Source organism: Borostomias antarcticus (assembly GCF_949987555.1).
Source record: "Borostomias antarcticus genome assembly, chromosome: 12".
NCBI lineage: Eukaryota > Metazoa > Chordata > Actinopteri > Stomiiformes > Stomiidae > Borostomias > Borostomias antarcticus.
The window spans coordinates 18,495,270-18,508,055 of record NC_140245.1 but is presented as its reverse complement, the minus strand read 5'-3'; the positions used below and the strand labels follow the sequence as shown (position 1 = coordinate 18,508,055).

Sequence of the window (12,786 nt, the reverse complement as noted above, 5' to 3'; positions counted from 1 at the left end):
AGGACACCCTTCTAGAATTATTAATGACCAGAGAGGTGTTCATTGCTCTGAGAACCATCTCAGGTTTGTCACTTGACTCATGTGGTTTACAGCCAGACAGGAGACCCTTGTCACAATCAGCTTATGAAGTTTATATAAGCCTGTGCGCAGAGGTCAGAGTTCATGTTTTCCTGGGAATTCTGACGGAGGCATCATCAGTGATGCCTTCTGCTGGAGAAACCGAGAAAACCAGGTTCTTCTAAATATTTAGTTAGTAGTAATTTTTCAGTCTTTGGTACTTTACACACAGGCATTGAATGTAATATAAAAAAGCAAAACAGGAGTAACTTTCATAAATAAAGGATCCTCAATAAAGTCATGTTCTGATGATTTCTAGAACCAATACATTCTCTCAATTCCTAATAGTTAGAAATAATTCTACAACACCTGACCTCACAAGCAGCAAGGCATTGTGGGTGTTCCTTGTTGTGATGTCTGTGTTCCATCCCGTCTGCTGCTGTAACACAGACGACGATATAAATGTACAAGACACAGAACATGGATAGGTGTAGGACACAAGACACAACAAACCAAAACATCTCTCACACACACAGTCCATTTCAGTTTTGATTCTAGGAATGAAGCCCATCCCTCAGTTTATTTAGCCTTTATTTAGATGGGGAATGAAGACCTGGGTCTCTTTTTAAACAGCACCCTGTGAATACAACCATGGAAGTTGTGAAATACAAACACCATAATGGAAATCATTTAAAACTAAAACAGAGCAGTGGGAGGGACAATAAAACAGACCCAACAAGCACTTTCCAAATCAGACGTTTTATTACGGATCTTAGGTTAACACAGACATAAAAGCTTCTAATAATAACTAAACACTAGTAATCTCTAATCAATTAAAAAATAATCATCTAATAGTACCTCCAACAAAACAAAAACACAATCCAGGAGTATGGGTGGGCTAGTGGCTAGACAGGTCAGAGAGAGTGGGGGGAGTGGGTACAGCAGTCAGGGTCGGGTCGTCGTCGTTGAGGTCGTGTGTCTGTGGTAGAGTGTCGAGTCAGCGTCTGTCTGTCCAGTCATGTCCGTCCGTCCCTGGTCATGTGACCGTCTCTGCAGAAACACAAACATCACAGCTGTCAAGGAGCTCTGCCCTCCTAGAAACATACCTTAGCCTGCTAGCAGCTAGCCGTTAGCCTGCTGGCTAGCCAAGCCCAGGATACTGCAGCTAGCCGTTAGCCTGCTGGCTAGCCAAGCCCAGGCTACTGCAGCTAGCCGTTAGCCTGCTGGCTAGCCAAGCCCAGGCTACTGCAGCTAGCTGTCAGCCTGCTGGCTAGTGCAGGCCACTGCAGCTACTGTCAAAACACTTAGAACTCACCACTCCAAGTAGTTCATGTCAGCTCAAACACAGATAAACAATGAAAAGCAAGAAACATACACGATAAATACATATACATACTTGCTGGGGGATACTCACGGCAGGTCTAGTAGGTGCGTGGCCTCTTCTTCTGCGACTCCTCCCGGGGCGGATCGGCCAACATCACCTTCATCCTTACGCCATTCACCATACGCCCGTGCAGCGTTGCCATGGCGTCATCTGCGCTCTGCTTCTCCGCGTACTTCATGTAGCCCACCTTCCTGCCTGGGACCAAGTGCACCTCCACCAGGGACCCAAACCGGCTATATATATGTGTGTGTGTGTATATATATATATATATATACACACACACACACACACACACACACACACACACACACACACACAGGGGCAGCAGCAGATTAGAAGCTCTCTCTCAAACTTTTGAGTAAGAGCAAGGCAGAAGGAATGGAGGGCGAGGTCGGAGGAGAGGTTGCCGTGGTTACCAGAAGACATCCTCCAGCACGTCCATGGGCAGCGGGGCGGGGCTGAACACCACGAACAGGCGCTCCTTCACGCGGCTGTCGGACGGTGCCAGCTTCTTGAGCGACGGCAACGTCACGTCCGTCTGCACGCGCGGCGCAGGGCATGCTGGGTAACTCTGGAGACCAGACACACAGACCAGTCACATGGAGGTGGACGAGGAGGAGGAGAGAAGAAGCAGGAGGAGCTAATCTTACAGAGCTGCTCTTCAGCTGCTGGCTGCTGGGACTGTTCCACACCGATGACATCATCTGGGCAGCTACAAACTGCATGGCCATCTTCCCAACTGGACTGGAGGAGAGGAGAGGGGGAGGCAGGAGAGAGGGAGGGAAAAGAATGTGACAGGACACGTTGTGGTTGTGGTCAGTTAGCTGAAGGACTCAGGTTGTGGTCAGTTAGCTGAGGGCTAGTTTCCATGACTACCTGGTCCTGTCCTCGCCATCGTCAATGTGCGTGACGGCCAGACGGTTGCCGGGGGGATACTCAAACCCATTCAGCTTCTCCTTGGCGTACACGGCCGAGCCCAGGTTGTTGTAGCGAATCACAGCGTGGCCTGAGGGTCACATGATCCTTTAGTAGACTGCTCAGGGGAGGGGAGTGAGTGTGTGCGCGTGTGTGTGGTACCTTTGCTAAGTCCATAGGGGTCTCTTTGCAGCTCACAGTAGTCCATCCCAGGAATCAGGTCAAACAGGCTGCAGATCTGCTCTTGTGTCACTGCCACCCTCGAAGACACCATCAGGCAACGTGTTATGATGTCACTGCTCCTGTAGTCGCCACCATAACTGCCTTGGTCAGCTGGAAGAGGCAGAGCGCGCACACACATGCACATACATGATCATGACTTCACTGAGCGCCTGTGTGGCCGTGCGTCCAGGTATGCATGCGTGTTGTATGTATACATACAGGCAGTGAAGGGGTATGTGTTAAGAGCCAAGTCTCCGCTGGCCATGTGGTCAGATCTGGAGGCGCTGGGGTAGTCACCGTCGGGACCCGACGTCCTGCTGCGTGGCTCTGCCAGGATGGCCCTGTATGCTTGGGTGGGGGGTGGGGGGGTTAGGGGGCAGCAGCTTAGTACATCACCGCCAGACAGCCTGGTAGAGAAGTTCTGCTCTGGCCTGAGGTGGGTGGCAGCTCTCAGGACAAGCTGGCTAACCAGCACCCATGCTAACAGCCTCCAATTCAGTATGGGCCACCATGGTAACAGCCTCTTTTGTGCAAGTATTTTGTACTTTCCACTGTCCTGTCTTTGCACTGTCCTGTCTTGTCCCTGCAACCTGTCCTTGTTATGCAACATGGCCGAAAGCAAATTCCTAGTATGTTAAAAAACGACAATAGCAATAAAACTAATTGATTCCAATTCAGTCTGGGCCACCATGCCAACAGCCTCTTCTTCAGTTGTAGCTAAATGTGTTTAATGTTAAACTACCCCTGACCAGGGGCCTCATTTACTGTATAAACGCTGCGTAAGTGCATGCGTACACCACTTTCTAAGCAACCTTCGGTATTTATTAGGGATGCACCGATGCATCGGCCGATGTTGGCCTTGTTGACTGCCCATATTCGGCCCATCGGCAAATAAAATTACATTCACCGATGGTAGTGGCCGATGTTATGTCGCAACAATTACGGCTTTTTTTGTTGCAAAACGTAGCCTACCCAGCTGCAGATTCGGAGAAGATCCGTGACATAACGCCGCAAATGCACATGTAGTTTGCTTTCAAATTAAAGTGAAATAAAAATTGGCGTTTTGGAACCAAACACTTCATTTCCCTGGCACAAAAGGGGGAATAAAATAAATAAACATCGGCCGGTTTTATATTTTAAACATTGGCATCGGCCCAGAATTTTGCAATCGGTGCATCCCTAGTATTTATAGAAAATTAACTTGACGTGATAACGTAGAAAAATGTGCGCTTCTCCATGCACACTCAGACCCATGCGTAAGTACATTTCGGGAGAAATGACGAACTGCGATTCCGATGGCAAAGGATGAAACTCGAAAAGCTGTGAAATTGATAGACCCGATACCTTGTGTAAAATAAATTGACATTACCTCTCCCTTATAGGCCTACCTCTCAATTATATATATATATATAATATGACGCAACTTGAATGAGACGACGTGTGGCGTTTATTATGTTAATTACATTAATTCTGACACAGAAGCGGAGATGGCTTGTTTTGAGAAGTTTGACTGCTGTGCAATATTGCATGTGAATGTTTTTGTGAATATGCATGTTTTCACTCTTTTGATTAGCATTATATCATATATCAAGAGATAAATGTACGCCTACTATTTTAAACCTCGCTCTCCTCACCTCTAATTGGCATGATTTAGAATATACGCCAACAAACAGATGTAGGTTTTCGCAAAAGAACCCCATAGTTATATTGTACAGTAGTGTAATCCGGAATAATATTTAAATTTGTAATTGGATCTGTAATTATTAAATATTTAGGAATTAGTTTGTTCATGCGTGTGTGTCAATGATCACAAGGAATTAAAACAAACCGCTGGGTTCAATTAGGAATAGGCTACAAGACCGGCCACCAATAAACGTAGGCTTAACAGGTCTATATTGGATCATAATGAACAAACTAGATATGTCTAATCATTATGTCTAGCCAAATGATTTACACGTTATGACATTCTCATAAATAATAAGGGGAACAGTAGGACATATTGCATTTAAACTGATGCAGTTTTCAACTAATGTTATCACAGTGACACGGATTGGGATTGAACCTGTGATCTTCAGTTTACAAGAACGACGCCTTGTCATTCAGCCACCATACCGGTCTCACTTCAACCTCTGCTGCAAGAGCTTCTATTTTACACTGAAATCAGTCATTGTCGTCATGCAGTCACTATTTCTGAATAGATGAATGGGGCGGTTCATTACTATTTATAGGCAATCGTGGGCATTAATTAGGGTGTGACCAAGACGCACACAAGTGCGGCAAGTTTAGAGTTGATTGTGATTTATAATGGGAAACTGGCGTTGCACTGGAGTAAGTCGATGTGGGGCGTGATATGCACTGTTATAAATCTGACTTTTGTGCAATTTTTTTCCAAACTTGCTTAAGTAGGCAATCTTAGTAACGTTTATTCTCAGCAGTTTTATAAATGAGGCCCCAGGACTGTTACTGGTGGTCAGACTGACTGTTAGGTGAGTGTGTGTGTGTGTGTGTGTGTGTGTAAGGTCCATACCTCTGTCACAGTTCTCTATAGCCAGGGCTGCCTGGGAGGGCTTGTGGTACCTGACGTAGCCCAGTCCCTTGCTCTCACCAGTGCTCTTGTTCTTGATGATGACACAGTACTCAATGTCTCCATACTCCTGCACACACCACAGCAGGCCAGGGTTAGCTAGCTGACGGGCTATGACCAGGGCTACATAGCTGATATAAAATGCACTTAAATTGCATTTTTTGCACTTAGCATACATAGCACACATCCACCGATATCCACTAGCCTGGCTTTGCGACCCTGATCATGTGATCGCTCTCCAAGATAGAGAAACAGCATGTGTGATAATGTGATTAGGGTTGCGAAGCCAGGCTAGTGGATACCATAATAGCCCCATTGGTGGATATTGGTGGATATTCAAAAAAAAGTGTTTTTATATAAAAGGTGAGGGGCTGCAACTGTAACCATCTCAGAGAAAAATCGTTTTTCGAAAACATTCTTCACTTGGTGAGTAAAAAAAAATATTATCTGTAGATACTGAAGAGCAGACCGAGTGACAAAAGTCAATGGCAAAAGGCAATGAATGGTTCCTAGCGGTATACTGGGGTATAGCCCCAAATAGTAGGCCCTGGACTAGGTCTAACCACAGACAAGGATTCAGGTAATATATCTATTCGACAGGTGGGAAATATACATGTCAATTTCCAGGTCAAGCGACATATGACATTATTCTAGCTACAACCGACTGATCATCACCTGTGCAGAGTGGGCAGCATCAGACAGAAACCTGGTGTTCGGCTCTTCCATCTCTGCAGCAGGACGGCCTGTGGCTGAGCTAACAGTTAGCTAGCTAGCCTAGCTAACCGGCAAACGTTATTTAGCGTTGCTACCTTAAACGTGTCCTTCAGGTCCTCTTCGGAGAAGGTTTTGGGGATCATCACGAAGATCCTGGTCAGCTCCTCGTCCTCCACGTCTCTGTGCTGCCCTGACGACCTGGACTGAGCAATGAACACCTGCAACAGCAGACAGCCACGTTAACTAGTGCTAGCTATCTAACGTTACCGCTAGCTACCGGCTCCTACTAACGTTAGCTAGCTAGCTAGCGGCTCCTACTAGTTAGTGTAGAACACGCAACGTGTCATAGTAGCTAGACTACCTGGCTCACTAACCTTGCTAGTAGACAGGTGTAATGTGTGTATCGGGGTACTTGCTAGCAAACCTTTATTGGTTTCGTTCCTTCCTGCAGTGTTTTCCCGTGCATCTCCTCCATGGCCGTGCACGCTTGCGAGGACTTGGCGAATTTCACATACGACACTCCCTTCGATTCCTTTGTCTGTTTGTCCTTGACGACCCATATACCTTGGATGTCTCCAAACACAGAGAAATTGTCACGAATAACATCTTCTGACACAGACCGACTTGTTACGAGAAACAGGCGGCTGTTCGGAGGATCGTCGAGGTTTTCTGCTGGAGATTGCTTGCTGCTGTAGTCGTCCATTTTCTTTTGGGAATCTTTGTGGGCTTTGGTGTGGTGTCACAGTGCGCATGTGCTGTCTACTAGTGGCTAAATACGGCAAGTCCATTCGTACAAACTACGAGGACTGTCGTTCTTTAACGTTGGAGCTAAACTGAGAGAGAAGACTATCGGACTGTCCATTGACGTGGTAAATTGAGTAGGTTAACCAACGTTAAAGCGTAGCATTCCCACTAACTTTAACGTTTAGCATGGTTGACCATTGGGCTAATGTTATTGTCAATGATAACGAACTATTACAACCCATTACACATGTCTTTTCATGAACAATACTGTGGTATTACTCAATGTATTTACCAAACATTCTCATATAACCTTCCTGATACAGTATAAGATATCCCGTTCTTTTGGTGATGCATAAGAGTAGGCCTAGGCTATTGATCAGCTAATTGCTCATAATGAACAAATACTTTTTTTATTTTTTTTATTTTCTCTTTCTTTCATTATTTATGCAAAGGCTAAATACCATTAAAACGTGAAGCCAAATAATTAAAATCTTCAACAAGGAATCGCGCTAGCAAGCAACGCGTTGTGTTAAACCCACGTTGTTTGTATTGATGTTACAACATTCCCTCATGTTATCACCCATCCCCAGAATCCCGCATAAATTCCACCCCGTCCCAGCACTGCAGTTAAGTGAGCCGCACTTTTTTCTTCCACGGTCAAGTGAGCCGCACTTTTTTCTTCCACGGTCAAGTGAGCCGCACTTTTTTTTTCTAAATTCAAAACAAAAATGGGGTGCGCACCTATTACGGTACACAGTGAACCGGTTGCTGGAATGCAATTTTAGATCGTCATTGCAGCTTTTCCTTCGAACTGACTCACACATTGGGACATTCATGTATATAATTTAGATATAATGTAGAATAAACAAATGTCTGTATTTCGGAAATTATGTAGGCTAGACGCAGAACACGCACTCATGCACTTGACGTCAATCTGATTCCTCTGAGCTGAGGTCCCCCCCCCCTTTCTCTCTCTCTCTCTCTCTCTCTCTCTCTCTCTCTCTCTCTCTCTCTCCCTCGCTCGCCTTTCTCTTGCTCTCAGTCTCTCTGGCTAAGAATATTTAATACTCATGTAGTCAATATAATGCGAATTATCAAAAAATCTAACCAGGATGCATTTTGAATCAATCCTCATAAAGTATTACTGTACAAACATTTGAAGTATGTTTTTCTCGTTCTTGACAAGTAATAAAAGGATAATTATACGGTGTTCATTAGCGTCTCTCATACATTATTTCTCCTATAATCACCTGTCAAAGTTCAGAAAAACAGTCAAAATGTGCTTACAGTAGGACTTTGTGATCGGATTATTCAAAATATACAATGTAAAAGTCTAATATTCTTGCATGACATGATAGAGGGAGAGGTCCTGAACTCATATATATGAGACACTCCCATGAACAAAATTATTTTTCTCCTATAATCACCTGTCAAACCTCATAAAAACAGTCAAAATGTGCTTACAGTAGGAATTTGTGATGGGATTATTCAAAATCTACAATGTGAAAGTCTAATATTCCTGCATGACATGATAGAGGGAGAGGTCCTGAGCTCAGGGATATGAGAAACTCCCATTAACAAAATTAGATTTCTCCTATAGTCACCTGTCAAAGTTCAGAAAAAGTCAAAATGTGCTTACAGTAGGATTTTGTGATGGGGTTATTCAAAATCTACACTGTAAAAGTCAAATATTGTTGCATGAAGTTATAGAGGGAGAGGTCCTGAACTCATGGATATGAGACACTCCCATGAACAAAATTAGATTTCTCCTATAATCACCTGTCAAAGTTCAGAAAAACAGTCAAAATGTGCTTACAGTAGGATTTTGTGATGGGATTATTCAAAATCTACACTGTAAAAGTAAAATATTCTTGCATGAAGTTATATAGGGAGAAGTCCTGAACTCATGGATATGAGACACTCCCATGAACAAAATTATATTTCTCCTATAATCACCTGTCAAAATTCAGAAAAACAGTCAACATGTGCTTACAGTAGGACTTTGTGATGGGATTATTCAAAATCTACACTGTAAAAGTCTAATATTCCTGCATGACATGATAGAGGGAGAGGTCCTGAACTCAGGGATATGAGAAACTCCCATGAACAAAATTTGATTTCTCCTATAATCACCTGTCAAAATTCACATTATATTGACTACATGAGTATTAAATATTCTTAGCCAGAGAGGGACTGAGAGCAAGAGAAGGGAGAGAGAGAAAGAGAGTCAGAATTGACGTCAAATGCATCAGTGGGTGAGAAATAGGCTAGTTTTGCGTCTAGCCTACCTAATTTCCGAAATACATACATTTATTTATTATACATTATATCTTAATTATATAAATTAATGTCCCAATGTGCGATTGCCCAGTCCGTACTAGTTCTAGCAGTAGCTGTTAGATACAGCTGCAGCAGCTAGCCCACCTCACATTTTCTCCAGGAAATATACTTTCTAGTTGAATTGTATACTTGACGCTTTGGGAATAGTGTTCACCTGACATTCTTGCCAATAAAGCATATTGAATTGAACTGAATTGTACTGATTAGTAGATAGAAAGATAGATGGATGGATAGATAGATAGATAGATAGATAGATAGATAGATAGATAGATAGATAGATAGATAGATAGATAGATGTGACTTTAATAATCCCCGAAGAGAAATGTAATCGTCATAGCAGACAAATACATTAAAAAAATATATACATATTTTTTCTTCTTCTATTATATATACATGTTATATGGGCGGTCTGTTTTAGTGTACCGCAGACAGTAGGTCTTGTACCGCACCAGCAAGTAATCGGCTCAGTAAATGGATCCAGATTATGTCCATAGAAGGCAGCGGCAGGTGCGCGCGCGCGCGGAGGAGACTGCGGAATTTGGTTTGGACCACGTCGCGAGCCGACGACAGCGCGGCACGTGATAGGGTAAAACGCCTGACTGGTTGTGACGTTCAATACCGGTGCCTCTAAAGTGATGTGACCTTCTATCCGCCCGCAGAACCGATCTACAGGCCGGCAACTCAGCACTGACCTGCTCCGGGGAGGGAGTTTAAACTATTATATTTTAATCAAAGGTAGCTAACAATTGTTTATTTTTATAATGGGATACACGTGAACCTCGTCGTTCATAATTGGTGTCATTTCGAGGGAGAGTTAACGGAGAGTCCTTCATCCATCCAACGTAGCAGGCTAACGGTATCGTGTCGTTTGAAAAAAAAAAGCAGCGGGTTTCGACGTAAACCCTGGTTGCTAACATGTAGCTATCCTTGTTATTGCTATACAGATACGGTATCTATGGGTTGTCTTACGGTGGCTTTTAATTCGTTAGCTAAACAGCTAGCATCGGTGTGACAGTTACCTAAGGTTAGCTAGCAGGCTGGCTAACGCTGACCGGCGCTGTGGTCATCTTTCTCTCCTGTATCTTGGTGCCTCTGATCTAGCTAGCTGCCCCGGTCTAAACTGTTTTAAGCTGTAGACAGTCGTCTGTAACGTTAACGTTTCTCAGGATTTGAAGAGATGTGCTTATTTGGCAGATATGTGTAACTTTATCGTCTGCCCTTGATGGGAATGCCAATGATAACGTCATCTAGCTCACGTTAGCTAGCTAGCTATTTGTACGGTTAGCTGAGCTTAGCTGGCTAGCATCCGACCTTACGCCTTTAGTTATATTATAGTCGTAGCTTCTAATCCTATATCAGCTGTTAATCACTTATACTGTTACTGATCATGCCGGGTAGACTGCACCTGTCATGGCCTGTCGGTACTAAGCAGGTAACGGCGGGTCTATAGTCCATATTCTCTAACTTACCAGATCCGTGGTCTCTCCCTCTTTAGTGAACTTCACCTTGGAGTAGAACAGGCCTAGCTAAGTTTCCCTGCTGCTTTGTTTGACCAGCTACACACACACACACACACACACACACACACACAGAGTAACTAATCCTGTGTGTTCTGCTCCTGGCTAGGTTACCATGGGAGATATTGCAAAGGGGAAGAAGGCTTTTGTCCAGAAGTGTGCCCAGTGTCACACAGTGGAGGAGGGTGGCAAACACAAGGTGGGTCCCAACCTCTGGGGTCTGTTTGGGCGCAAGACGGGGCAGGCGGAGGGCTACTCGTACACGGATGCCAACAAGAGTAAAGGTAGGCCGCGCATGACCACATCCTGTCACCACAGTAAGTGCTGTGTTGTCAGCTGACCAGTCTGTCTGCACTTGCTCTCTCACGGTAGAGTGACTGCTGGTGTGCTTCCTGCAGGTATTGTCTGGAGTGAGACCACCCTGATGGAGTACCTGGAGAACCCCAAAAAATACATTCCTGGAACCAAGATGATCTTCGCTGGCATCAAGAAGAAGGGCGAGCGAACGGACCTGGTGGCGTACCTCAAATCTGCCACGTCATAATAAAACCTCCTGAAGACGGGTTATTTTAGCTCAATGTATGTATAGTATTGCATTTGCTATCATTTTATCTTTTTTTGTTGAGAGTCTGTACATTTTGATGAATAATCACTTCTATAATGGCCAGGACTGGCCCAGCCATCTAACTCATGATGTCTAACATTCACAAAGTCTTGCTGACCCAGCATGGACGCTGTATCTGCCATGTCGGGTCCGTTTTCTCTGTGTTGGCTGTGATATTGGGGGTGGTGGTATCTGCGGGTCCTGGTCAGTGTTCTCTCCCTCTGAAGGAATGATGCTGTATTCCCTGGTTTAACAGGAGCTGTTGAGAGTTGTAACTTATGTGACTGTACTGACTGAGCTGTTCTGTCGGGGGGGGGGCGGCACACACATGGTAGCTATGGTTACGGTACCTGCCAGCAGAAAGATCAATAAATTGCTGAAATGTGAATCATGTTTGTATGACTGGCCTGGAGATTGCCTACTGGTCTCACCGGTACAGCAGGCCTGGGGCCTCATTTATAAACGTTGCGTAGAATCCACGTAACTAAGATTGCTTAGCTAAGTAAGTACGAAAATATACGCACAAAAAATCTCCGATTTATAAAACGCTGCGTACCACAACCATGTTCACTTAGGCCACGCCAACGCCAGCTGCCCTTTATAAATCACATTCAACACTTAACTTGGCGCATGTGAACGCGCGTTCTGATCACACCCCAATTAACGCCCACAATTGCCTATAAATGGTCAGTGATACGCCCCTAATACATATGCAACAACAATGGAGCCGAGTGCAAAAGGCCGAAAGAGAAACATTTTACTGAGTGCGAGGTGGAGGTATTGGTCAACGAGGTAGAGACGCCGCAAAAGGATCTGTTCGGAACGTTGATTTCACATGTGCACGACTGATAAGAGCACCTGTTAGGCCTGAGTGGTCCCATTTAGATTATAATGAATTATCTATCATGCAGGCTATATTGGCATTCGTTTAGTGCGGTAGGCCTTATTAGGTGGCTGCTTATATCCAAACTGATAATCATTATAAGCCTATAGTGTTGTTGCATGGGTAATGGGGTTTGGATCTATATTGCACGTAGCCTAATGCTTCACAGGGTGGCCCATGAATAAAGCCTAACTTATCAACGTATAAACGGGTCAATTTACAATGACATCCATAAAAATGCAAACATGTATGCCTATAGTGACTACTTAAGACAAGTATCCCCAATGTAACTGTACCACAGATCTGAGGGTTCTTTGCAGCAGCCAATTTGTGTATTTTCCGGGATATCATGCATTTCACATACTTTCTCAAAACATTCTGTAGGCATATATAAGCTGCGTGTTCTAATGGATGTTGCAGGATAGCCAAGCACATATTAGAACATCTGTGCCAAGTCCCGGCATATCCAAGGCCCCGTGCGTCATGGCCTACTATAATCCAGCTATATCAGTGGTCTTGTAAATATATGGGGTCCATGGATGAGTTTCATGTGATTCTATAAAGCGTAATTATAGCTACACACATGACGATTCGGCAAATTAATAATCTAACTTGCTCCCTTGTGTTCTTACAACTTGGAGACGCATCACCTCCATGCGCTGTTTTGCGCACAGCTAATTCTACCAAAGCGGCATGTGAGCATTGGGATGACATGAGTTTTTAGGCCCACATTCCTCGCATGCCTGCTACATGACAATGATATGACAATATGAGGATATATGATGATGTACAATATAGCCTAATGTAGCCTACAGTGGCCTC

At 44.3% G+C, this 12,786-nt stretch overlaps 2 protein-coding genes across 2 annotated transcripts; one reads left to right on the top strand and one right to left on the bottom strand.

Annotated features, from left to right (window-relative positions):
* Window positions 1-829: 829 nt before the first annotated feature.
* Window positions 830-6,580, bottom strand: rbm45 (RNA binding motif protein 45). The gene is made up of 10 exons (XM_084446719.1): window positions 6,301-6,580; window positions 5,972-6,094; window positions 5,106-5,232; window positions 2,798-2,926; window positions 2,519-2,689; window positions 2,318-2,447; window positions 2,092-2,185; window positions 1,858-2,012; window positions 1,472-1,674; window positions 830-1,107 (listed from the first exon to the last, which is right to left on the bottom strand). Exons 1-9 carry the CDS (start codon window positions 6,577-6,579, stop codon window positions 1,479-1,481), a joined length of 1,404 nt encoding a protein of 467 aa, XP_084302845.1. The 5' UTR covers window position 6,580; the 3' UTR covers window positions 830-1,107; window positions 1,472-1,478.
* A 3,022-nt stretch (window positions 6,581-9,602) lies between these two features.
* On the top strand, window positions 9,603-11,369 carry cycsb (cytochrome c, somatic b). The gene is made up of 3 exons (XM_084447294.1): window positions 9,603-9,695; window positions 10,587-10,761; window positions 10,876-11,369. The coding sequence occupies exons 2-3, from the start codon at window positions 10,593-10,595 to the stop codon at window positions 11,019-11,021; spliced, it is 315 nt and encodes a 104-aa protein (XP_084303420.1). The 5' UTR covers window positions 9,603-9,695; window positions 10,587-10,592; the 3' UTR covers window positions 11,022-11,369.
* Window positions 11,370-12,786: the final 1,417 nt, after the last annotated feature.